Here is a 26,016-nt window from a genome sequence, read left to right on the forward strand (position 1 = left end):
CATTTTTTTCAGAACGGGTCCTTCTGCCTTTTCTTTAAAGACACAGCAAACTTGTAACGCCACTTGGTGTCTTTAAATCACTGGCTTTTTTTTTTTTTTTCAAATTTAAACAAACCATGTTTCTATCTCTATATACCATAGTCGGATACCCAACATAAGAAGTTCGGAAAGGCCCCGCCCAGACGGCCGAAGCGCGGCAGCCGATCGCCTCCGCGACTACATAATCCCGCTCATGGACTCTGTAATGATTCTCGGAAGGCGGGGTCACTGGCAGTCCGGCTCATGACGTCAGTCCGGAGTGCGTATCCATTGGTGCAGGCTTTTGTCCATCTGCCTTTCAGAAGGAAATCCCGTGGACTTCTTAAGTTGTATCGGACTACAATTCTTGCAATGTTTGAAAAGCTATAGTCATAGTGTGCATAGGAGTAACCTTGTAGTGAACTTTGGAGCAAAAAGTCTACGTCTGCAAGTGTATTAAAACTTATGACTGGTGGCTGCAATACACTGGAACGTTTGGCACATAAAGTAAACACTTAAATCTTACTATTGAAATTTGTTTTCAGCAATATTTGGGTATTATAAGCGCATGGCAAATATCTTTATGTAGAACTTGAGTTTCAGCAAATGTCCGTCACTGTCTATTGTGAAATGTCGCCTGCACACTAAGAATTATGGGAGACATTCCATCTGGAAGAGTGCATCTCATGAAATCTACATTGAAATCGATAAGCAACTCGATCACTGGATTGATACTGAATGAAGTCAATGCTGCATTTACGTAGTGCCGCCCTCTTCCAGCTTATCACTTTTATCACGTGACTTCTGAGGTGTGACACTTCCGCTGCATCAATTCCGGTGCGCCACTGGTTCACTAAAAAAATCACAGCATATCCACGGAGTGAATGATGATGAGTGGGCGAAGCTGCGGAGGTTCATCGGTAAACCGTGAATCTTCCGTGAATTCTGCCCAGTACATCATCACCGACGTGAGATCGGGCGCGTTATACTAAAGGTTCGATGAGTTTATGACGACTTGCAGCTCACTTTAATTTTACATGTACGCTGTGAATTTTCATTGTTTAGAAAACCATTGCTTTAGAAAACATCTGGCGTCTTTCGTTAAGCAGCTGGCGTCTTTTCGTATTGCTTTAGAAACATGTGGCGTTCTTTCGTTTTGCTTTTACAAAACATCTGGCGTCTTTCGTTGGTTTATTTCATCAATCAACGGCGTTTTTTTGAACAAAATTTTTATTGTTTAATCACGCACAGGAGAAATCTCACCAGGCACTACCTTGGAGGTAAACAATGGCTGCTAATGGGAATGAGAGACAGAAGAAATCGGCTTTTAGCTAACACTTACACTTCTACTAACGTTGCCTACTGGAACATGCCAATGGCTGCTAATGGGGAATGAGAGACAGAAGAATTCGGCTTTTAGTTAACGCGCACGCTGCGAATTTTTTATTGTTCAACAACGCACAGGAAAAATCTCCCACCGGCACCACCTTGGAGGTCAAAGCGTAAGACTTGTTACGGACTACGACTACTACTACTACCACTACTACGACGACGACTACGAGGGACGAACGGGTGCCGCCTTAAGGAGCTTCGCCCCTAAAAATAATGTCGCCCGCGTACGAAAACGTACGTGCCGCAGAAATTGGGCAAATCTCGCTACTCACCACTGGTCCACTAAAAAATGAAGGGAACACACGGGCGGCAAACACCAATGAGCATCGTGCGTGATACGCCAAGCGCACGTGGCAAGCCGGACAATGCATGTCGCGGCAAAAGGACGCGTGTTGCTCAAATGGAAAACTTTAAAGGAGCATATACGCTAAATTCTGGACTGGCATAATGTGCCACCTCGGTGTCGTGTGCTAAACAGCTTCGCTGGTTATTGACCTTAAATTCACAGAGTGAAATGGCTCCCCAATTTTTATGAGGTTCTTGTAACCGACCATTGAAGTCGAAACGATGACTGATAGAGCCGTACTTGAAAATCAAATGGCTCGCCTAACATCGATTTCCACAGTGCGTGGAATCCGATTTTTGCACTTTCACATTCACACGTAGAGGTAGTTTCTGTCAAAATTTGATTTAATGACGGAAGCCACTGTAAAAAGGAGACTTCGCGAAAATCAGACCATTATAAAATAGCCGAAGATGGCGGCCTTCAAAGGTGTGCATTGTATTGCAGAAAAAGACAAAAAAAAAAACGCGCCGTCTTCCTTGTCGGGAGCGCGTGTCACGAGATCAAAAGTTGTGATGTGATGATGCCCTCTTCTGTAGCGACGAAGCATGCGCACACGAATTTATGCTGGCTTCTTATGCGCAATTTCAACTTGCACATGAGATACTGTAAATAAAGGGTGCAAGGAGGTAAGCACCCTATGCTCTTTCATGTATCCTTGCTAAAGAAAAGGGGTAAGGATTGTGGAAATTGGATGATGTGCGTGGCCATTGGTTTGTACGCGTGCACACACGGCAGTAAACGGCTACCAATTAGGTGAACGTCCGAATGAATTCAAATAGTTTCCGGAAAATAATACAATAGTGAGCGATGACACACATTCTGCTAGTGAAACGTGACTATTAATCAACGGACTGTTGTCCAGCCTGTGGCGTATTGACCTGAAAATGGTTATACGTGGTTGAGCAAATAAATACAAAAAAAAAGTCATGTTGCATCATACTGCATTCAATTCCGCATATCTGTATGAACAGGGACGGCATTGGCGTAGCGATTGCGAGGTTGCGGGCGTCAACCCCTCCCCCCCCCCCCCCCCATATGTCTTTTTGAATTTTGCATGTGGATATATACATAAGCACATACGCACGAACATACACAAAGGGTAGTTGAAGCCCCCAGAAAAAAATTCTGGTTAAACCCCTGAGGAGGGGGGGGGGAGGCGGGCTCCACCCAAATTTTCACCTATAATTTCACAAGAGCAAACATGGTCAAAACACAGCGCATATGTGCCCTTACTCTCCAGGGGCGTAGCCAGGGGGGGGGGGTTCAAACCCCCCCGAAATTTTTCAGTTTTGCTTGCGTCTATATACACGCGGCACATACAAACGCACACATGAACATACATAAAGTATGGTTGAACCCCCCCCCCCCCCCCGAAAAAAATTTCTGGCTACGCCCCTGCTACTCTCAGTAAAATCGTAGAAACGGGTGCTCGTTGCGACTCTAATATACAATTCCTGTACGGTTCGCATGTCTTCTGAACGAGCGTGTTAAACTAAAACGCAAAGGCAACCATGCAGTATCTCTACGAACCTGTGACCACTTACAAAACTATGCTAGATACCGAAAGAAGGGGAATTGTGAGGGCTTGCTTTAAAGCGATAGCGTTAAAAAAGCTCGTTTCGCAGAAATGTCGGCGTCGGCATCGTTGCAATGGTTGCGAGCGAAAAATCACCATCTTGTCTTTGACCGAAAAATCGAGAAAGATGCAAATAAAATAAATAATAAAAATTTTCTGTTCGAGTGCGAATCGCTTCTGCGTGGCAAGCACGTGTTCTACCACATAACAATTAACGTCGTTGCTTGGAACTGTTTTCGAAAAAGAAAACCTATATGAATGCAAGGTAGAGCTAGGAGTCTTCTTACGCATGTAATGTAGTGCGACAGAAGCGTAGAATTGGGTCAGGCGTCAAAACACGTGAGTTGCACAACGAGTGAGTGGTTTAAAGGCCCACTCATTACAAAGCGCTCCGACATATTTAATCACTATCAGCAGCAAAAGCATCCACAGAGTGAGCAGCTGCGAAGGTGCGCGTGTTGCCTTATGGAAGCGTAGTGGGCACTTGATAATTAGCAAAAGGAAGAATTATGGCGTAGTGGGCACTTCGCAAATGTACTTGCAGTAGGCATTCCATGATAGTTTTAAACGGTTAATGTTACGCGCACAGTTGTTTGTTTCCTTACGGCACGGTTGAGGCATTCACCGAGCCCGAAGCTAGGCTAGCAGTTGAGAAGGCGATGCGCACGGGGCCCGATTACGCTATCGCGTTCCACTCTTGAAGACGAAGCTCAAGCGTCTTCCATGTTTTTACTTTGCTAGCTAGACAAAACATTAAAGGGACAGTTATAATATGCTAGCCACCATAACACAACTGTCTCTTTCATGACACGCCTGATAGCGCGCGCTGTTCGACCGGCGATGATACATACTGGGGTACTGTTCTGGACACTGTCAAATTTTGCCATATTGTCAAATTTCGTAATGGTGGCATTTCGGGCCAATCAGAGAGGCCTCGGCAGCCATCTGGGCCAATCAGTGTTGACCAATGACGGAATTAGACAACATGGCGGAATTTGACAATGTCCGGAATAGCACTCCTGGAGTCATCGAAGAAAAAAAAATGCATACTGGGCTCTCGTAGGTTATCGCGGTGCGCCGGAGAGTGGTCGTGCGGACGAAGCTGTTATTAAAAATGTCCTCCCCCGGACGCGTTCGGGTCGGCCCGCTCATCATTTTTAAAAGGTGGCACGTATCTTTGCACCGTGCCACGTGATGACGTGGTCTGCTTCGGGGATCGACATCTCAAGGTGTAACCTCAAGGCCCGCCACTACTGACTTCTCCAATGTAACCGCGCTCGCGATGCTCCTCTGCAGCGGGAAGCGCCCGTCACCGCATACACCGGCCCAGTCGTCGGAGTTGAGACTGAAGGTCATGATGCCTCCGTAGCCGTTGCTCACGGTCCACGATGCCTGAAAGATGCAGAGTTGAGAATGCAAGTTAATTGCTAATGGGTGTACTTACGTCAATAATGTAATTGAAAGGGACGCTAAATAGAAAAACGTGTTTTCTCGTATTAGTGAATTACTCTTTCACAATAGCAAAAAAAAAAAAAGGGCCACGCTTGCTGAGAGAAGACGCTTAGTAAGCGAGAAAACGCGCAAAAAGAAAATGCGCGTGGCGACGCCACCTTGAAGTTGCCGCACAAGTCGCAGTGACGTCATAGATTTTGACGGCGTCTACTAGGGCCCGCGTAGTTCCTAATCGGCAAGAAATGGCGTGCGTTGTCTTCTGGGGGAGCCAGAGGCTTAAGATACCAAGTTTCGGAAAATTTCGTTGAACCAACGTGGCCAAAATACGAAAAAATACTTTGAAATCCGTGACGTTATTATCAGAAATTTCGGCGGGTGATTCGACACCGATTTTCTCAATTATATTATATCTATGGTGGTGAAATTAACGACGCGAGTTCTCAGAGTATAATCTATCAGTCTAAACTAATTTATTGTCTGACTTTAGAGTCCCTTTAATAAAATTAAAATAAACTAGAGGGCTTAGCGGTGTTTCGAGACAACTCCCTCCCAAACCTTAATTCCTCCTAGGCGTTGACCTAATCGCGGCGGCAACATGCGATGGAGGCACAGAGAACTAAAGTGAGGAATTAGTGAACAGCTTGTAACGTTTATGATGTCGTGGGGAAATGCAAATCGCTGAACGCGGAACTATGGCACGTGCATTCAGAAGATATCGTCGGGACTACTGACGTCTTTCTACGAAGGTGCTGCTCGAAAACTCCAGCGAGAGCTGCCAACGACGAACCGGTGTACTGGAATTACCGGTCACGTAATATTAATTTTACCGCTCCATGCATACGTCGCTTGTGAATTTCTAAGAGAGAACTATAAGGGAAATGTAATCGATTCTTTTGCTGTAATCACTCTATTAGAGATTTTCCAAACCATAGTTTAGATGTGACGCTAGAGCGCGTGCTTCCGGGTTTGGTCGCGTAGCACGCATTCCGATAGAAACAGAATGAAAAGAAAAAGCGAAAGACATGCATTGGAATGCACCCCCTGGCGGTAAAAAAAACAACAAAACAATAATAATCAGAGCATGGCGTTTATGCAATGGCCATGGCAGCGTACTACGTGTTACTTTAAGACATGAAAATTTCAGTCAATCAATCAATCAATCAATCAATCAATCAATCAATCAATCAATCAATCAATCAATCAATTAATCGATCGATCGATCGATCGATCGACATCAAATCATGTGTATGACGGCGGTTTCCGCAGACGGCTATAGACTGAAACGAACCTTGACCGCGACACTCTGCTGGTCGTCGTAGCTGATCCACAGTTTTCCTTTGTGCAGGTAAGGCACCATGCCTTCGGGGTCGTACTCGCGCTGGGCGCCGTTTTCCAGCAACCTGCACACCTGTCGGGAACATCAGGCATGACAGTTGCGCGATTTAGCGAGTGCAGGCAGAGGCCGCTTGCACAAACCATACGTTCACCATAGCTTCATGCAATCGAAAACACTTTGTCGCATAATGAGTTACGGAACGTCAAAGGAACGACATCTATACGCGATGCTTTTGGCACTATTCACCCACATAACCGTCACCAACACCATCATCGTGGTTGTTAAGTAGTCGGTATCATCGCTAGTAATGTTCACTCATGAAAGAAGGCATATCTACTATAGCGATCTTCAACTACCCAGTGACTTATTTTGTACGGCGACCCAATACTGTTGCTCTTGCAAATATGTTTTAAAAGCGGAGCTGTTAAACATCTTTGCAAGAGCAAAGATGTAAGCTCGAGGTTCGGCGCTGGATCGTTCGCAGAAACTCGCGTTGCCTAGCAACCACTTGGCACAGCTGCGCCTGGCTTCGCCGACTGCGCCGCCGAGAAACGCAGTGGAGGAAGTAGTAGGGGAGAAGTGGAGAGGATGATAATAAATAAATAAAAGAAAATTTCTTGGTGATGTGGGATTCGAACGCGGGTACCCACGGGCCGAAGGCGAGCGTCGTATAACCTCTCGGCTATCCAGGCACTATCTTTCCCCCCTTATTACAGGGAAGGAAACCGTTCCACTTAGATTGACATTTCAAAATTAATGATCAGGCTGTACAGGCACGTTAGCTGAGTGAGCATTTATGGGACGATAGCGTTGCTATGGGCGAGAGAACGAGAGAAAGATAGAGAGACAGAGAAAGGAAGAAAGATAGAAAGAAAGACAAAAAGAGAAACTGAGAGAGAGAGAAAGACATAGACAGAAGGATATAGAAAGAAAGAGAAAGAGAGAGAGAAAGAAGGGGGTGGGAAAGGTAAATGAGGGTAAGGAGGAGGGGAGAGGGTAAAACATAGCATAGCCATGTATACTACACAGTATTACAAGGGGGTGGGAAAGCGAAGTGAGAGTGAGGAGTAATGAGAGGGTGAGGAGGAGGGAAAGAAGGAGGGGAAGGCCGTCAGCTCCGCTGCCTCCACAGTCCTCGCACCACTAGTGCACAGCTTCCCCATTTATTAATTTTTTTACAATGACGCGCGTAAGCATTTTCGTGATTACTTGCGTATACAATATACTGAGCGAGCCAGTCGGCTTACCGCAAACGCATCTGGCGCATACCACGAAGGGAAACAGGAGAGCACTGGCGGAGGAAGGCGATGATCGTCAATCAGAAAGAGCGCCCTTCAGGACGCATCGATGTGGGAGAGAGAGAGAGAGAGAAAGTGAGAAAGAGAGAAATCACGCACTGTGCTGGGAAGTCAAGTGTTAGTCTGCACAAAATTTCGCTAACTTCCTTTGAGTGGAAAGAACGAGCGGGGCGCTGCGTGCGAAGTTTGAAGAATATGTTCTTGTTGATTCCAAGCTTGCCTTGGTATATTACATGGAGTATTTCTAGCCTTTCGCGATGGCGTCTTTTCTGTAGGGATTCTAGATTTGCAGAATTTAAAAGAGCAGTTGGCGATGGTCTTCCTGCTGTACGAACTAAAAGTAAACCTAGCTGCCTTTCGCTGAATATTTAGTGGTTCAATATTAATTAATTAATTAATTTGTTTATTTATTTATTCATTTATTTACAGATACTATCAGCTCTCACACGGGACTATTACAGGCGTGGGAAAGAAATGTATAAGAACCATTCTGTAAACAAAAGATAATTATCTTGTGCTATCAAAGCTAACCGATAAAGGGACAAAATAATAGCACCAATATATTTGCATATGTGAGAGGGCCCAGCAATGTCGCAGGCAGCGTATTCGAGCATCGGTCTTATGTAGATTTTACGAGCCAAAATCTTAAAACGTTTTTCGAAGCTTTGGAAAGTGTTGGTGGGAAGCTTTTGGAAGCTTCGGAATTAATAACTTTCGGAAACACTATTCGAAGATTCGGGAATTGTTCGAGAATAAGTGTTTGAGGATACCATTTTTTTTTTCGGTAAGAGTCGAGCCCACTGAAGCTTTCCACACGACAGGCGCAACTATATCAATGTTCTTCAATTCGTCACCTTCTCTTTTCAGTGTAGGCGTACCATTAGGAATGACACACTCGGAGACACGTACCTCAGCGTATGTGACGAATCCGCCACCGTGTTTGTCCCGACCGGAGGCAAGCGAGCCGACCGTCCAGCGGGCCGGGTCACGCAACACCCACGACAGTCCGTAGGTCGGAATACCCACCATGATCTTGGCCTTCGGCATGCCCAGCGAGGCCCACAACTTAGCGCTAGACTCCTGCGCGAATTAGGCGCATGCCAGCAACAAAGCGGGGCAAGTACTCTCGTATTGTGCTTGTACGTCAAATCGCCTTAGCGTAAACCACTCTGTTTGCTAAACACGTTATTCCTGGCGCAATGTTTGGAAGGTGAAGAAAGGACGGAGAGGAGACAGAGGAGCGCCAACGACAAACTGTTTATTCACGATCAAAGCTACAAAACGAAGTGAACTTCAAAGCATGCGCATTGGCGTGAAAGCGTGACGTCAGACATGTCATCACGGAAGCTGTCCATTAAAAAAGCATTATTGTGGTCTATATAGCAGAACTGATGGGTCATTGACACAGGCGGACCCTTTCCTTCTAGCGTGAAGCGCTTCTAATAGTTTCCTCGCCGTTTGGTCTCTGCTTTTGCCAATAATCTTAACTCGTGCCGAAACGCAATAAACAATTGGTAGTTGGCGCTTCGGTCATTTCTTCATGTTTCAAACATTGCGCCAGGAGTTATATGTTTAGCAAATATAGGCACCAACTTGCCCTGAAGTAGCTTCTTATAAAGCGCTGTGTGTATTCATTTCAACCCAGTTCTATGTTTATTTACAGAACGCACGTATTGTACAGTGTTTTAGATCTACAGTTACTGTATATGCTACGTACAGCGTTTTAGATCTACAGTTACTGTATATGCTACTGTATATACAGTTACTGTATATGCTACGACCGTGCACTGTCGAGAAACTGATATTCGGCCAATTTTTGTATTTGTCGACGCCACCGCTGCAGCGAACTGGATTAACATTAGTTATTGCCAGTAAATTTCATCGCCGGTCGGCGACATGCTAGGCATGTCGCCTGTAAAAACGGGAATGCGGCTTCGCCGCATAGCTGTGGTTGCTTGCCAGGCAAAACTGGCGGACCTACGCGTAACCCTGCCATCTAAGGGTAGCATATAGAGTAAATACATTCTCCGCACCAGGTGGAGCAGTGCGGTTAGGGGAAACGTACACTTCGGGCCGCAGCAGCAACGAACAATTTAATAAACTGACGACAAATGAACACATTCCGCGTGCCTTCTACAGTTTGTCTATACAGAGTACGTATACATAAATACATTTGCATGTTTATCGTAGCTGTTGTGCAAAAGAACACGCTTTGTACGCCAGCTGACTAGTAACACGGCTGTGTAACCTAGGTCAGACATACATATGTACTACACTTATGGAGACGCACGTCACACGTATATAAAATATCCAGCCTAACACGCAGAAACATAAAAGAAGGTACTGCCACGTGTGCACGAATAATGAACTACAGTTAAAACAGGCCTGAAATCACTAGGCACCCGTCGTACAAGAAGTGAAGAGAATAAAATTATAACGGGTCAGTGTTAGCAGAAATTAGCTCATGTACTGCATTGTCGCGACTACAACACGCAATTTTTCCTACGACTAACACTGATATGGGCGCAATCAACTTGGTAAGCGGGAGAAGCAGGCGCGCTGCGCAAACAATGATCTGCAACTACACTTGTTCACAGCGTGACGACTTCGACTGCTACCTCGAGAAAAAGAGTGGCCTTCACTGCACTAATACTCTTAGTGAGGTGAAGCCCACCTCTTGACCACCGTAATAGTGAGGAGCATTCCGCGTGTCACTTCCTGGTCTTTTTTTGTTTGTTTTGTTTTGTTTTAATCTTTGACTGCTCCATCAGAAAACGAAAAATGCCGCTGTTGAAATAATCAGGGTAGCAATGTGCATAAGCTCTGGCCAATTCTTCGAGTGTTAATTTATTTTATTTTTTCTCTCCTTTCTGTTAGCATCTTAATTTCTGCATAAAAAAACAGCAACCTTCAAGAAAAGAAGAAAAAAAAGAACAAGCTTATGTCACTTTGCTGCAGATACACGCTACAGAAAGAATGCAGATACGCACCACATTGAGCGTATTGAAGTACGGCGCATCGTTGGCGTTCGGAAAGAGAGGGCTGTTATGACGAACCCAGGGTGTGTACCAGTTGTAGATGTTCAGGTCGTACGTCATCAGGTTCACAAAGTCCACGGTCCTGCGGGCATGCGCAGTGAAAGAAGAGCTTTGAAGGGACGACGCGTTGCCTGTGGTGATAACATTTCGCACTAAACAGTGTGTGTTCGTGTGCATATGTCGCAATGATTAGGGGCTCTTCATTGCGCGCTACGCATCCCGTCTTTTGTATCTATCAATATATATGTATATATATATATATATATATATATATATATATATATATATATATATATATATATATATATATATATATATACGTAAAGATAAAACCACACTATACGCAAACTGTTGCTTCTACTTTTCTTATCAGCGGTATGTCATCGTAGTCGCGCGAGGCATTTTCGAATCGTAATTTTTGCACAAGCTCTCATCATATAGTAGTCATCGTAATCGGCCTTAATGCACAGATCTCTTTTTTTTTTAATTAAAGATTTAGCTCCGGCTTGCCAACGATCCAGCAACAAAGAACGCGACGTGACCTCGCTGACTAGACAGCCTCCGAATATTTACCACATAAATTCGAAATAGTTAATTCACACACAAGGCCACTTATACACTCGAAAACGTGCTCAAGGTCACTTACAGAGCGGAATTCTATCCGGCACATTTTTTTTCTTGCTCCCATTTATGGCCCGCTAATGTTCCTATCCTCTGGTATAAGGTAACTAGCGTAACCAGTCACAGCACGCTTACCTGGCCATGGAGTGGACGTCATATGCTCCAATCACGAGTAAGCTTTGAGCAGGCACCGCAACGGACAGCAGCAGTGGCGAGTGGGCTTCCTTCTTGAACTCCACGGACGCCGTCTGGGTAGTAGCGTGACACGGCGTACGGTATGCCGCAGTACGAACTTTGAAGAGGCTGCTCGCATTTTTTTTTTATGTTTTAAAATGTGAAACGGGGTGTGCTAAGCGACAAGCTAACTGCTCGTCGCTTAGAAAGCAAAACAATACAAAAAAGAAAAAGGAAGATATTATTATTATTATTATTATTATTATTATTATTATTATTATTATTATTATTATTATTATTATTATTATTATTATTATTATTATTATTATTATTATTACTTTGATACGCATACACAGAGGAAAGAGGGAAGAAATAGGAAAATACAGAAAAAAAATTGACGAAGACTTGGACAAAGATATGATACACAGAATGATACCAGATGTATAACACAATATGAACCGACAGCACGTGAAACACAAGGTTTTGTACATAAGTCCATTTAAAGGGCCAGTAAGCAACCCTGCTGTTCAAAATTTGTGATGAAACAAAAAAAAAAAAACTGCGCACCTGTACAAAGAGACCGTGCTGCCGCAAGAATTTTGAGAATCAGTGGTGTAATGATGAAGTTACCGGGGATAAAAGAACCATTTCAGCTGGTGTCGAATTGTGCTTTTTTTTTTTCTTTTTTTTTAATATAGCGTCTGCGCAGCGCTGTAATATTCGCAAATTGTGATAGCTGTGGCCTTCTGCACGAATGAGCGAGCTTGTTTGGCAGGTGATAAAAAAAAAAAAGAAAACTCTGGGCCTGTTTACAGGCCCTTTAGGCCTGGTCATTATGCCACAATTGAGTTTGCTCATTAATACCCGGAAGATTGAAACGAATAAAAAAAAGGAAACTCAAGACGCGAAAAAAAAAATAATTCGAGCCCAACTCCGCCAGGTATTGCGCCACTATAGAGTGGCGTGTCTTTCTTACGTTTCAAATGCGTTTGTATTCCACAGCAATACGACCTGAAACGCTGGAACGTACTTATTACGGCTGTGAAGCCGGGCGCGTGTATGATAGGCGGATAATTCCTTTTAGAAAAAAAATATGCAGCGCAGAACAATAGAGGACTAAAGCACAACAGGAGAAAGGAGCTGAGGTGCGTTCTTACTATAAGCGCTTCTCTCTTTATTTTTAAAATTTTATTTCAACATACCTAGAAGAGCTATCGCTTCCCTTTCTTCTTCAGTTAAACAACGCTCCGATTAAACAGTGATTTTTATAGTCCGTAGCATGTCTTTCACGTTTCTAACAAGTACCTGGACCAGAATATCATATAACTAAGGTGAATGGTGAAACAATATTGCTACTACATGGCACGAAACGAGGAGCGCACAGACACAGCCCAGAGTATGAACTGTAAGTCGTACATTAAGATCGCGTCGACCGCCGCAGCTGCGTTTATAGCAGATGTCAGCTGTAATACTGCGGAAGCTGCACCGCCGCGAACGATCGTACAAAAAAAAAAAGATCGATCGTCGCATGAACATACGAAAGCGAACGTAAAAGAAAGTTCGTCGCATAAAAGTGATTTCGTCAGGTGATGAGACAAGTCCCTTCGTTAGGGAAACGATGTAAACGCACTCCTCCTCCTCCCCCCCCCCCCCCAAACCCCGTTCTTTGAGGCACGATATTTCGTGTCTTACCACTGCAGAAAGCCGTCTTATAAGAATGTCAGCACATTACGCGGCAGGTGCGTACTATATATAAACAGCCTCGGAGACGCTTGGTTCTAGGGACGGCCCCTACGACTGAGGTGGGATGCAGTTGGTTGTATAACTTATGTGATGTCGGAGGCCGTGTTGACTATATACGCAGCGCACCTTGAGTAGGCGTGCAAAGCGAGCGGCATCCAGCAGCTTGGGGAACTCCCAGTCGATGTCAAGTCCGTCTAGGCGGGCCGCACGCAATGCCGATATCGCCGAGGCGATGAACCTGAGAAGTGCATGGGATATCAACAGTAAGACTGATGAAGATTGAGACGCAAGATTACAGCTATCGATCGATAGGTAGCTGGCAAAGTTCGCCTATTTCTTTTCTTTCGTACACCAAAGCTGCCTTTGTGGGCACGGACGCACGCACGCCCATACAAACACACACACACACACACACACACACACACACACACACACACACACACACACACACACACACACCACACACACACACACACACACACACACACACACACACACACCACACACACACACACACACACACACACACACACACACACACACACACACACACACACACACACACACACACACACACACACACACCACACACACACACATCACACACACACACACACACACACACACACACACACACATTCTCACTCACTCACTCACTCACTCACTCACTCACTCACTCACTCATTCACTCATTCATTCATTCAACCTAGATGGTTCAACAAAACTTGCAAGAGTTGTGACGTTCTACTGGTCGAAGGTAATCAAACCATTCTGACGCATTCTAAAAAAAAAGCGCATACAGCCCATTTCCTCACAGTACTTCTGCAGCATTCGCAATTCGCAACATGATATTCAGCAGTTACATGGCGGGCAGACGGGAAACCGTTGGACATTCCCGATTCTAGTACGTCTCTAAATCAGTGTACTAAGGATCGAAGTGCTATAGCCCAGAGCTCACTGATTCCTTCCATCCTATTCGTGGATGCGGAAAAGTGCATTACTCTTATTATGCACAACGTCACCTCCATCTGCTGTCGGCACTGGATACCATGGTCCTGAAGTTGTTGTCGCCCCCTCCACCTCCGATGGAGATCATAAGCTTGAGGTCGGGTCGGCGTTTTCGCAGAGTGGCCAGAGAGGCCAGTCCCTGAGGGCCACCGAGCGCGTCCAAGTTGACGCTACCGTCTTCGTCGACGGTGCCGAAGCCCATGATCACGTGGCTGCACATTCGTACGTTCACCGAGGCGATAGGAAGCGAATGCGTCGAGTTGGACGGCGCCACCAGGTAGCAGACCTGCTGGAACGAGCCTGTGGGACACCAACCCCGGCCGAGACCCGTTTTGTATGCATGTTAATTGGTGGCACGCTCATCAGCCGGAACAAACGATAACTACGGCTTTTGCAGTGTTTCGAGTGAGATTGCACTGTTAAATTTCAGAGTCGCACATGTAGCCTAAACTACAACTACGCTTGATTGTGCGGCATAGTTGTGCGCGTGTAGCAGTGGGGTTCAACTCAGAAGTCGCTTTAAAGCAATCGCTAGAGCCAGAAAAGAAACATGGTTGGACAGCAGCACTCGCTTTACCTTCTTCAAAACTTCAGGCCTTGGGCCAAGATGGCTACAGAGCGTGCAGAAACTCGCAGGTGCATTATAAAGTGTGTCTGAGGCCTGAGCGCCGAAGTGATATGGACGCCAAAGACGACACAAACATGTCACTTCAGCCCTTTGATCCATCAAACCAACTGTAGCCCAAAAATATGCACCCGTGCACGATATACATAACGCAGGCGTGCTTAGGTGAGATAGATGTTAGCGAAAGCAGCATTCCGAAAAATTTTGGGAGGCACTGAAGTCACGTTTTCATTTCCTCTATCACATCAGCCCCACTGCTGATGACCCCGCCAGGAATATTTTTCGTACAAACAGCTTTAATTCCTCAGAAGTTTCGAAGGTACAGCGTTAATGAAAGAAGCTGTCGAGTTTAGGTTAAGTGGCTGCACAACCGCAGATATTTTACTGTTTCGAAACCCCATATCTGAGAAAAGCAGCGATCTTTGCTGCCCTGGGTTAAGGAGCTGAATGTTCACGAGTTGAATGTTCAAGACGGCAGCTCTCCTATTGTAAAACGAGCGGTCGTGACAAAGGTGTCGGCGGACAGACTTACGTGCTAGATGCCAGATGCAGCAAGTCCACACAGCGGCAAATGCCCAGTGCAGTGCCGGTGCTGGTGAAGGTGGTGCCGGTAGTAGGAGCTCCATGTCGCCGACGCCAGACCGGTAGCCGACTCTCGCGGTCTAGGCGGTGGTCTAACCGAGGCTGCGCAGACGGAAAGAAAAGACGGGCGCCGGGGCTGTCGCTCGGTGCACCACTTACACGGGGAGCGATCGCATCCACCACCAGACACGGAGAGAGCGACAGGTTATCGGACGCCGAAAAGAAAACGCGAATACACGAGATAGCCTGCCAGTCGTCGTCCCGACAAGAATGCGTCGAAAAAACGCCAGAGAAGTCGGTAGAAAACACAAACGTATGTGCGGCAGCAGTTGCAGGTGGGAATGCCTCGTCGAAAGAACGGGAGTAATAGGCCTCTCTGCAGCATCGGAGGTGGCGGCGGCGGCAGCACACAAGAAGGGAGAACAGAAATGCAGACGAGCACTGACGGCTGTGCTGTCAACGAGAGCTCGATGCGTTCCCTTTCGCAAAAGGGGTTGCTTGATCGGGCTCGTGCCCTCCGCTGTCTGCGCAGAGGAGAAATGGACGAATTCGCTGAGAGATCGGGACACAGTTGGGGCCCCTACGCTATTGCGGGGTCAAGGAGCAAATAGTGGAGCGACTGCGCGAAGACAAACTGACCGTGAAACGATATAGCGGCGACTCGTGAGATTTGCACTTCGCTCGCTCGGTAGACGTGTGTTTCTGTTTGTGCAATGTGTGTGCGTATGTTAGTGCCCGCCGCGAACAGGTATGAGTCGCCAGGCTTGCCAGCGGACGTGGAATGCCTGTCTGTGGGGTGATTAGAGGGCAATGCGCTCTTAAAAGCAGGGTGTCGAATCGAAAACAGCGCTTGGGTGAACAGTGCTTGTGTGGTGGGGACGTTGTCAGGCAGTTAATCTGACTTCAGCTGTACCGTCCCTTGACATATATGATGTCGAAAAATAAATGAAATGAAATGAAAATACTGAAATACGGTTTAGGTTCGGTTCGGGTTCAGCGCGCTCTATTTCCCTCTAATTAAGTTGCACTCTGGATAAATAAGGAAATACAACAGTTCGCGACACCAAACGGCTTACGAGCTCGCTCGGTGCAGTAAACTTTATTTTCGACAAGTCATCATCATCAATCTAAATTTTTTTATATGTTCACTACAGGACGAAGGACTCTCCCAACGAACTTCAATCTACCCTATCATGAGCGGATTGATTCCGTTTTATCCCGGCGAACTTCTTAATTCCGTCGCTCCATCTAGCTCGTTGCCATCCTCTGCTTCTTCTACCTTCCCTTATTGGTGTCAATTCCGTTGCTCTCATTGACAACTGGTTGTCTTTCCTACGCATTACTTTTTCAGCCGAGGTCCATTTCTTCCGCTAAATATCAGCTAGGATATCAGCTACCCCTGTTTCTTGTCTAATCCCACTCTCTTAATGTTACGCCTACAACTGAGAACGCTATCGCGTTGCGCTTTAGCGTCCTTCAAATTTTTTACGTTGCTTTGGTTTCAAGATGTCCGCGATGACAGCCTTTGAAAGCCGTCTGCGCTGTTTGCGCACGCGAGGCTCACGTGTCACGTAAACAAGAGTGCATGCTCATCGTGATTATCACCGCGATTACTGCGAGAAGATGAGTTACTAGTTTGACTCTCATATCAAAAGTGTCTTAATAGTGTTATCGTGGTAACCGCGAGATCTAGAAAGGTGAGAAAAAGTTAAGCGGCTTACGAGTACTGACTTTTCTATCTAGGATGCGTCATTTATATACAAGTCTTTACCGCGTACAACAGTCAATAGTCCATCCGTAACGCTGAATGCCCGAAAGCAGCAGTTTCATGTGCAAGGCCGGTGTTCATCTGGCCGTTCTTCGTGTATCTATATCTAATGAGAATACTTGTGAGGGCATGCATATAGGGCCACGTCATATAGCAAGGTCGTCCCATTTACGCATATGATTTTAGATTGCTTCCCGTATCGGCCTGCCGAGAATACTAGTGACCTTCCTGTAGAGTTCCATCGCATGAAAAGCTGGGCTCTACATAAGCGTGCCATTGCCGATTTACACAACGAAAGCGCTAAATTGTGGAAGCCAGTTTAATTGCCATAGATACCGGCGTCAGCCACTCGTGAGAGCGCAGACAACGCTACGCAGTGACACGAATCTTCAGACAAACATTGGTAATCTCTTCCGCGTCGTTTTGAGAAAAAAAAAATACTCGGCCAACGATAACTGCGAACGATATAGCTCGCAGTGATAGCCTAGCGAAGGCGATTAAGTTGGGCCCGCTTCCCACTGATATCGAATCAGCCACTAATTTCTGTAGTGATCTGTATGGTTGGGGTTCTACGATTATATCTTTGTACTGATTTCTTCTCCAACAGTGCGAGGATGCATGGCTTTTACAGGAGCTGGACTGGACACCAACGTGCTTCGTCGACAAGGCAAGGATGCACCATGTGTCAGGCACGGTTATTTATAATTATCGGGCATGCACTGAGTCCCGCTGTCAAGCTTATGTTTATGAATTGATTAAATATATCTCCTAAAGGTGCGGGTTGCAGGTTAGTAAGATAAAAGTGATCGCCACAGTGACAATAGACTTGCTTCCGGTGGCCTTTAATTGTTACAGTTCAAGCGTGTGATGCGCAAAGAAGAGACAAAATAAATAAAAGTGTTGCCGACCAATACAATGCGTTGTAACTGTACTCATTACTGACAGCAGGCCACAACAACGTTGCATTACTGACAACATTACTGCTGCGCAACGATTGGTGCTGGAAAACACTAGCATCTGTAAAAGAACGCACGCAAGAAACGCAATAAATTGCTTTTAAAAGGACAAAAATGAAGGAGATTAAGAGCATAATAAAGCGCACATTAAAAACGAATAACAATATTGAAAACAGCAAGAAAGATCAAGTCTATTAATAATCCCAAGATCCATTAGGTAGTTTACTTTATACTACAATAGTAATAATAATAAACACGCCCTGGAGGCGCAGCACACACCTTTTGTGATCGCACGAAATAAAGAAATAGAACTGTTTGAACAGAGGCACATTCAAGATGAGACTCACGCGGTATAACTGATGCAGCCGGTTGCGTCGACGTCAACCTTGGCGCGATGGATGACCTACGTACTACAATGACTGCATACGTCAGCCCACGTGGTACGATTGCCAATTTATTTTTTTTAAAGCGAAACGCGGAGCGCTTACAACTACTACGCATGCGCACACCTGTTCCATACAGGGCAGTGAACGCGTGCACTATCAATAAAGTCGCTTTTCCATACACTTAAAAAAAAAAGACTTTGTCTCGTGTCGTTTATTTATGAGGGTTTCCGTTTCATCGGTAATACCGTACAGACGTGCGTACTGGACACACACTAGTAATTTGACAGCAGCATTTTATTTGTTCTAGAAAATGACGGTAACAACTGCTGTGGCAGGATGAAAAAAAAGAAAAAAAAAAGGAAAACTACGCCTGTAGGTGGAAATTACAGTTTCGAGGCTATTTTGCCAGCATAGCTACCGCCAGGGGCCAGGGTCGAAAACGAAGTGCCGCTCTACAAATGACGTCATAGTACACGTGACGTTCCAGCTATAGGGTCACGTGACCTCGTGCTGTAGAGGTGAAAATAGACTCCCTCGTTCCAAATCGTTGTAATCACCATCTGGGGAATACGATGCTAGAACAAACACAAAACTACCAAGGGCAGCAAAAACATGCCGAATAGAGATGGAATGGAAATCGCGCAGTCGTATACGAAAAATAAAAGTTTGTTTTTACGCGAGAGGATTACCTACATGAATTGTTTAAAGTTTTCGTTTGGTGCGTATAATGGTCGTTCCGTCAGTATACTGCGGGCAAAATGATAATAATATCTGGGGTTTAACGTCCCAAAACCACGATATGATTATGAGAGACGCCGTAGTGGAGGGCTCCGGAAATTTCGACCTCCTGGGGTTCTTTAACGTGCACCTAAATCTAAGTATACGGGCCTCAAACATTTTCGCCTCCATCGAAAATGCAGCCGCCGCGGCCGGGATTCGATCCCGCGACCTTCGGGTCAGCAGTCGAGCGCCATAACCACTAGACCACCGTGGCGGGGCTGCGGGCAAAATGAACATCACAAATGCGCGACCTTTTACGTAAGGTGGTTCGAGCGAGAAGCTCACCATAATATACGCATATAAGCGGTCAAAGACCCGGCATAACTGCTGCCACGGAGACAGACCATTCGCATAAATTGAACATCCTCCCCATCCCTTAAAGCACTCACCGAAACAACGGAAATAAGTGCAGCGTGCGCGGCGGTTCTTCCATCGGACGGGCACTTTCGATGTTTCGAGAAGCAACGCAGATAGAGGGCACGTGGTTTCCTCTCGCTCTTCGCAAGTGCGGGGCGGAGCTTACTTCTCCGTGATTAGGCCCAGAATTCCAGTGTCTCGGACGGCGTAGCTTTGTAGTTGATGCTCGGAGCGGAAAGAAAGAAAGAAAGAAAGAAAGAAAGAAAGGAAAAAAGAAAGAAAGAAAGAAAGAAACGAAGTGACAGAGACAACAGTCCTTGACCCATGGTACACTCGTGATAGTAGAAATATTCTGCATACTTGTATCAGGCTTCTGCCACTGACGCATGTGCATGTTCTGTCACGGTCAAACGCGTTATGGCATGACATTCGCACCGATATTTCTGTTGTTCTACATGCCTTGCGCCTTTCGGATGTCAAACTGTACAGCTGCTTCTTTCTTTCTTTTTCACACAAAAAAAGCTTGTTGTCCGGGTCTATATACTGTGAAGTTGTGATAGAACATTGTACGCAGCATTGCTCAATGAAAATAACCACCGCGATCGCATTTGTAAGAGCCGAAATGACTGAGCGACGAGACCTCATAATATTAGTGTATAGGTACTAGTATACCGGTGATTTAACATTTGAAAAAAAAAAAAAGGATTCAGGAAGAACTGATGCACATAAAAAGAAGGCCCTCCAGATCGTCGCATTTGTGTACTATGCCTCTCACACTGTCACTAATAACAGAAAAACAATAAAAAAAAACTTCTCCAAGTTACATGCGGCTCAGCGGCCCTACGCTGTTTGTTCGACTTCAACTGCTTTAAACATAGGAGCGTTTCTATCATTGAGTGCGTAATGACGTACATACTGCGTTGATCATCCCAATCGAATACTTTGTCGCCAATCTTCCACTTCGTCAAGGAATACAGCAATCTTTTCATCAATATCTCTGTTCTACTTCTTGTTTCGATCTGTATTTTTGTTTTCTTTTTATCGAATTTATCGGGCACTATGTAAAGAGGGTAAAGTCGATATACTTCTGATTATAAGTATCTTCGGTTTGTCGAATCTTCGATCTCTAGCTCTACTACATGTGCGGAAAAATAGCTATCAAACGGATCTATATATCGCGTAGATGACGAGTCTGCAAATAAATTAGTTTTGCTTTATGTTTATCCGGCGATTAAGAAATCATTATAGCGTTCTTATAATAAAGAGCACCGATATCACCAGGGCGTAATGGAACTTCCGCTAACATCTCAACCCAATCTTTAAAGTGGTATCATTGGTATCATTGCCATTATCTTAACAAACGGGTGACAGCATGATGGACTCGCAATTTGAAGCCACGACCGCGAAAGGTACTAGCTCTTGCCATATCGTCGCTACCGAGTTCTAGGCTGGAGTCACGTGTTTGTGTACCCACGATTCTGACAAGAAGTTAAATTTACAATTAGTTACTAACCACAGCCAGCATTACCGTACAACGGCAGGTTGTTCCGACGAACGTTTAACGAACTGAAGTTCTTGGTATTCTAAAGATTTTTACGCCAGCACCATAACTATACAAAGATTAAAGCGTTTCAAGCGAAGCTTGGAGTAACTGACTTGTGAAGTTGGCGATGTTTGCTAACACCCTCCTCACCCACAGCTGGCGAGCACAAAAGAAAGAAAGAAAGAAAGAAAGAAAGAAAGAAAGAAAGAAAGAAAGAAAGAAAGAAAGAAAGAAAGAAAGAAAGAAAGAAAGAAAGAAGTACGTTAGGCACGCCGACGCCAACATTCGCTTGCCCCCATTTCCCCGATGGAGTTCTGACCAACATACAGCGAAGCTGTATGTTGGTCAGAAAATTTCGTGGTGTGAACACTAAACGCCAGGTTAAAGGGCCCCTAAACCACCAACAGGCGCTCACGTGCTCCTCTGCTAGCAGATGCGCGCGCTGCTTGCGTTTTCACTTCCGACGCTGAGGAAGGGCATTCGGAGAGGTGGGCAGACGAGCCGACGAACGCGTTCGCTGTAGACTCTTGCATACCTGCAACGCTACAACTAAATATCGACCTCTGGGTGGTTTAGGGGCCCTTGAACCACTGAAGGCAAACGGCATATCTTTCTTTGCAATCAGGCATACAGCATAGAGCTGCAGTGTTCGTTTCAATAAAGAAAACCACTAAACAAGCATCAAAACCGCATGACGGATGATAAGGCGCCCGTGAACAATGGGAAAACCCTGTCACCCGTTACCAGTAAAGATTAGGTTGCAGCTGCTTTGGACTTCACACGAGGGCTTCGAACGACGTCAAATGCATGTTTCTCGCGTATGTTTCTCGCTTTCATATGTAAAAAGGGGGACCCGTCTAGCAACTCACTCAGTTCATTCTAAGTCTGCCATGGGTAGACACCAGAAGAACAGCGTGAATAGAATGCTCGACGAAAGGAACAAGTTCTTCTTGCTTAAAATGGTCGCGGAACCAATCACGGTCTACCACAGCAAACACAAAGCGATTATCACTACCACTAATCTAATGTAATAATACCCCCCCCCCCCCCAACAGCATGTGTGGTGTTTGATACAGCTTCGCTGGGCATTCACGATCGCAGGGCGGGATGAAGGCCAATTTTTTTTCATATTTCCGCAAAGTCCACGTGCTATTCCCACCCACACATTGACAGATGAAGAACTAGAGTTTGCGAGACGTATTTTAGCTTTAAGGATAACATCCATTTCTTTTACAGTCTTTGAAAATACACGCTTTCAATATCTTTCCCAGTAGTATCCTCTACTGATGTTGTTTAGTACAGCATAATATCCCTCCATCGTGACAATATAGGGATACCAGCCTAATATCCCCATCTTGTCGGGATGGAGAGGTTCGCGTGACATCCCTAGGAGATATGCCATCAGCATAATGTACCTGCGGGCAGGGTCACCCTTGTTAGACAGATCATATAGGAATAGGGCCAAACTACATGGGATGTCCTGACTACAGGCGGCAGTACAGTTCGCACTGGCACGAAGGATAACATTGGTATAACTGGTGTTCTGATACTCACAGGCGTTGCTTCAGCGTCTGTGACCCCACGACGAAGAAAACAATGTCAAACTACTCCCTTATTCCGTGCCAATAGGCACTTTTAAAATGGTGTACCCAAAGCTTTGCTTAGCTATCCTTTGCATTCGCTGCCACTGCGCATGCGTCATACGCTACGTCATAGATACGTCATGGCGTATCGTACCCAACGAACGCTATCTCTGCGATACCCTATTTTAAAGCTGCCTAACAACACACCATGAGCACGAATGCAGTCACTACTGTATACCACGTAACATACAAAGAGAAGGATCGTGTTAAGGCTTCGCATTGTTCTTCTGAAAAATTGACTCAAAAGATGTAATCATTATCACCAAAAAGGAAACCTACGTTGATAGCAAAATGAATTGCGTTTTAACACGTCGGCAGTTTTTGCACAGTTTAGCAGCTTTGTAAAGAATGAGTCAATGAGCTGTTAACTTTTGCAAACGTCACTTTGTGGTTCAGAACAATAGAGAGCACTTAACATATGCACCGAACAGCTGTTAGCCTACGCAGCGTACGAAAGCCGTAAGCTTCGAACAATGCGTTGGTCAAGGCTGACCAGTACTACTCGAGTCTGAAAGGTCATAACTTTAGTGCAAAATCGGGATAACGTGACTTTACTTGATCACTTTTCGTTTTACAGCGCGGCTGTTATACGCTAGTTTCCAGCGGATCATAGACCCAACGCGCAGACCAAGTACAGCGGTTGCCGTCTCGCTTTCACCGAGTAGAGTGGTCTCTATATAGTTTCTTGTCCTTCGTCAGTTCTTGCAGCAGCGGCACTCCGTTATATACGTTATTCATTCATTCATCCATTCAAGACAACTAAGTTATGTCACCTAAACAGCAGCCGCAGCAGTGCGATCGCTTTCACGGTATGAATTACACAGCCACAAAAGGTGCATGGAACAATACACAAGAAAACAACTTTTCTACTCCACTCTTCAGAAGAAAACAAAAAGGAAAAACAAGAAATAATATTACGCACATGCGGTATTTTCGATTTGCACATACATCACACAGCACAATGGAAAACAATGATACAAAACTGCGCAAAACCTAGAAATCAGCGAAAAGTAATTCCTTCAGTTGCTTTTTAAATTGTGCTGGGGATATTGTATTTTGCAATGAATTTAATATATTGGGGTTATGGTTCAGTAGGTCTAATACAAACACCGGATGTCAGTGTCTGTACACAGTAAACCACTTTACACCCTTAAGGGAGTTTTTCCGTGTCTATGACTAACACCCTTACACCCTGCACTCTAAGCCAAAATCGAGTATTTTGGGAGTGTTTCTGCCACACAACAACAATCGTCATGCACCTCGCGTGCTTTCCTCGCGTTATCACCGCGGTCGCGGCACTTCTCGGTCACGAACGGCGCGCGCGTTATCAGCGTGACATAGCATTCTTGACAGGAAAGTGACGAGAGCTGGGTTTTCAAGAAAGGAAACGCGAGCAAGCCAGATGACGATTATTGTTGTGTGGCAGAAATACTCCCCAAATACTCGATTTTGTCTTAGAGTGTAGGAAAAGGGTGTTTGCACTTATCAAAACACCCACACCATAGAGTGTTGCCACTGGGCTAACACCCTTATCATGGGGTGTTTCCAATGGGCTAAACAGCCTTATCACTGAAAAATGTGAAAAATAAAATCTAGCAGTCAGGGAACACGCAATTACAGATGACATCAGCATAGAAGGTGCACGCACGCGCCAAACCGCACACACAACAGAGCGTATTGTAAAATACCACATAAACGGAGCGCTCGTGCTAGACAGCCTTACACTGACCATCTGGTATATATAGCCATATAAAGTAAATATCTTAAGCCGCCGTTCAGTGCCGACGAAGAGGAACAGGAATATATTATACAACGAAAACTCTGCCGGCAATTTCGCAGTCAGCGCCTCCAGTACTGCGCTCGTGTTGCTTTCTCTGCTCTGATGGGCTAAGGATAATTAGGTTTACTCTATCAGCAACATATGACACAAAAGCAAGCCATTCACATCTAAAGAAAGCTGTCATACGTGCTTTCGATGGTCGTACAACTCAAACTGCAGTTGTTCTCCCACTCGTGCAACACTTGGGTCAGCCGGCTGTGAACAGAAGTGTGTCCAAGTCCTTTCCTTTATTAAAGCACCGCTTTTACAATACTGTATTCTTGTGCATCCGCAGATATATTATTCAACGCAAGTCGAGCGTTTATCACGTACGGCGCGGTCGCTAGGCTGACTTGGTCACATTTGACGCATTATAACTTGTTAGCAACCAAAATAATGCAACGTTTTCTTAGGCAGAATGGTAGATGACGTCCTTGACTTCAATCAGAGGGATTTCTAAAAACATAAAAAATGGCCTTTTTGAGAAAACTATTTTCAAACTTCCGCGTTTTTGGTAAATCACTTACGTTTCAGCCCAATTGTCGAGTAAAACGGAGCGCAATAAAACCACGGAATTTATTTTAAGAGAGAGTGCAAATATCAAAGTTCATATGTACCGATTTTTATTATCCTCACTTTAACTTGCTTGCAGCAATACATTCCAGAAATACAGGTATTATGTGCGATTTGCCATGTTAGGGATTTTTTTTCTTCAAAAGTGCTTTAACAAGCAGGGGCAATAATAGACTCATGGGATTGTATTTCACTTGTTTTTTGAGGGGAATAAATATTGTGACCAAGAAGTGCACCGTATTTTCCCTAGGTGCGCTCAAATTCAGAAATCGCGAAATTGGCGGAAAAGTGTTTTTGCGACCAAGATTTATAGATTTTTTTTTTCAGGCGAACAAATTTTTTTTCGCAAAACGAACTTCGAAACTATTGTTCTAGGTGTAATGCCTATGTCTACAGTAAATTTCATCAAAATCGGGAATGGTGACCGGGTACCTCGTGTTCGATCTTATATGGACACACCCTGCTATAGAGCAGTGCTCGTGATAACCGCGTCATTACGCTGCAAGTATGGCCGCTAAAGACAAAGTTGGCTCTAATTTCAGTGTTAGAGTCAAAGTTACGCCGGTATGACACGAACTGTAGAGGCTGGAAACGAAAGTACGAGCATTACTTCGCTAAATTTTCGAGTTGCAATCCGCGAGTACTGTACCTCGTATACGTTCTTTCCCTTTACGCGAAGTAAGTGACCGGTACATCATGTTTATTAATAATATCTGGGGTTTAACGTCCCAAAACCACGATATGATTATGAGAGACGCCGTAGTGTAGGGCTCAGGAAATTTCGACCACCTGGGTCTCTTTAACGTGCACCTAAATCTAAGTACACGGGTCTCAAACATTTTCGCCTCCATCGTAAATTCAGCCGCCGCGACCGAGATTCGATCCCGCGACCTTCGGGTCAGCAGTCGAGCGCCGTAACCACTAGACCACCGTGGCGGGGCAGCTGCATCGTGTTTAACAGACATCAACATAAAAAAAATGG

General features: G+C 45.1%; 1 protein-coding gene across 1 annotated transcript; it reads right to left on the minus strand.

Moving 5' to 3' along the window:
* Positions 1 to 3,145: 3,145 nt before the first annotated feature.
* Positions 3,146 to 24,674, minus strand: LOC119387172 (endochitinase). The gene is made up of 9 exons (XM_049413393.1): positions 24,609 to 24,674; positions 15,160 to 15,311; positions 14,017 to 14,302; positions 13,121 to 13,232; positions 11,213 to 11,325; positions 10,409 to 10,538; positions 8,328 to 8,498; positions 6,073 to 6,192; positions 3,146 to 4,724 (listed from the first exon to the last, which is right to left on the minus strand). Exons 2-9 carry the CDS (start codon positions 15,251 to 15,253, stop codon positions 4,557 to 4,559), a joined length of 1,194 nt encoding a protein of 397 aa, XP_049269350.1. The 5' UTR covers positions 15,254 to 15,311; positions 24,609 to 24,674; the 3' UTR covers positions 3,146 to 4,556.
* Between the last annotated feature and the right edge of the window lie 1,342 nt (positions 24,675 to 26,016).

This window comes from Rhipicephalus sanguineus, chromosome 3 (assembly GCF_013339695.2).
Source record: "Rhipicephalus sanguineus isolate Rsan-2018 chromosome 3, BIME_Rsan_1.4, whole genome shotgun sequence".
Taxonomy (NCBI): domain Eukaryota; kingdom Metazoa; phylum Arthropoda; class Arachnida; order Ixodida; family Ixodidae; genus Rhipicephalus; species Rhipicephalus sanguineus.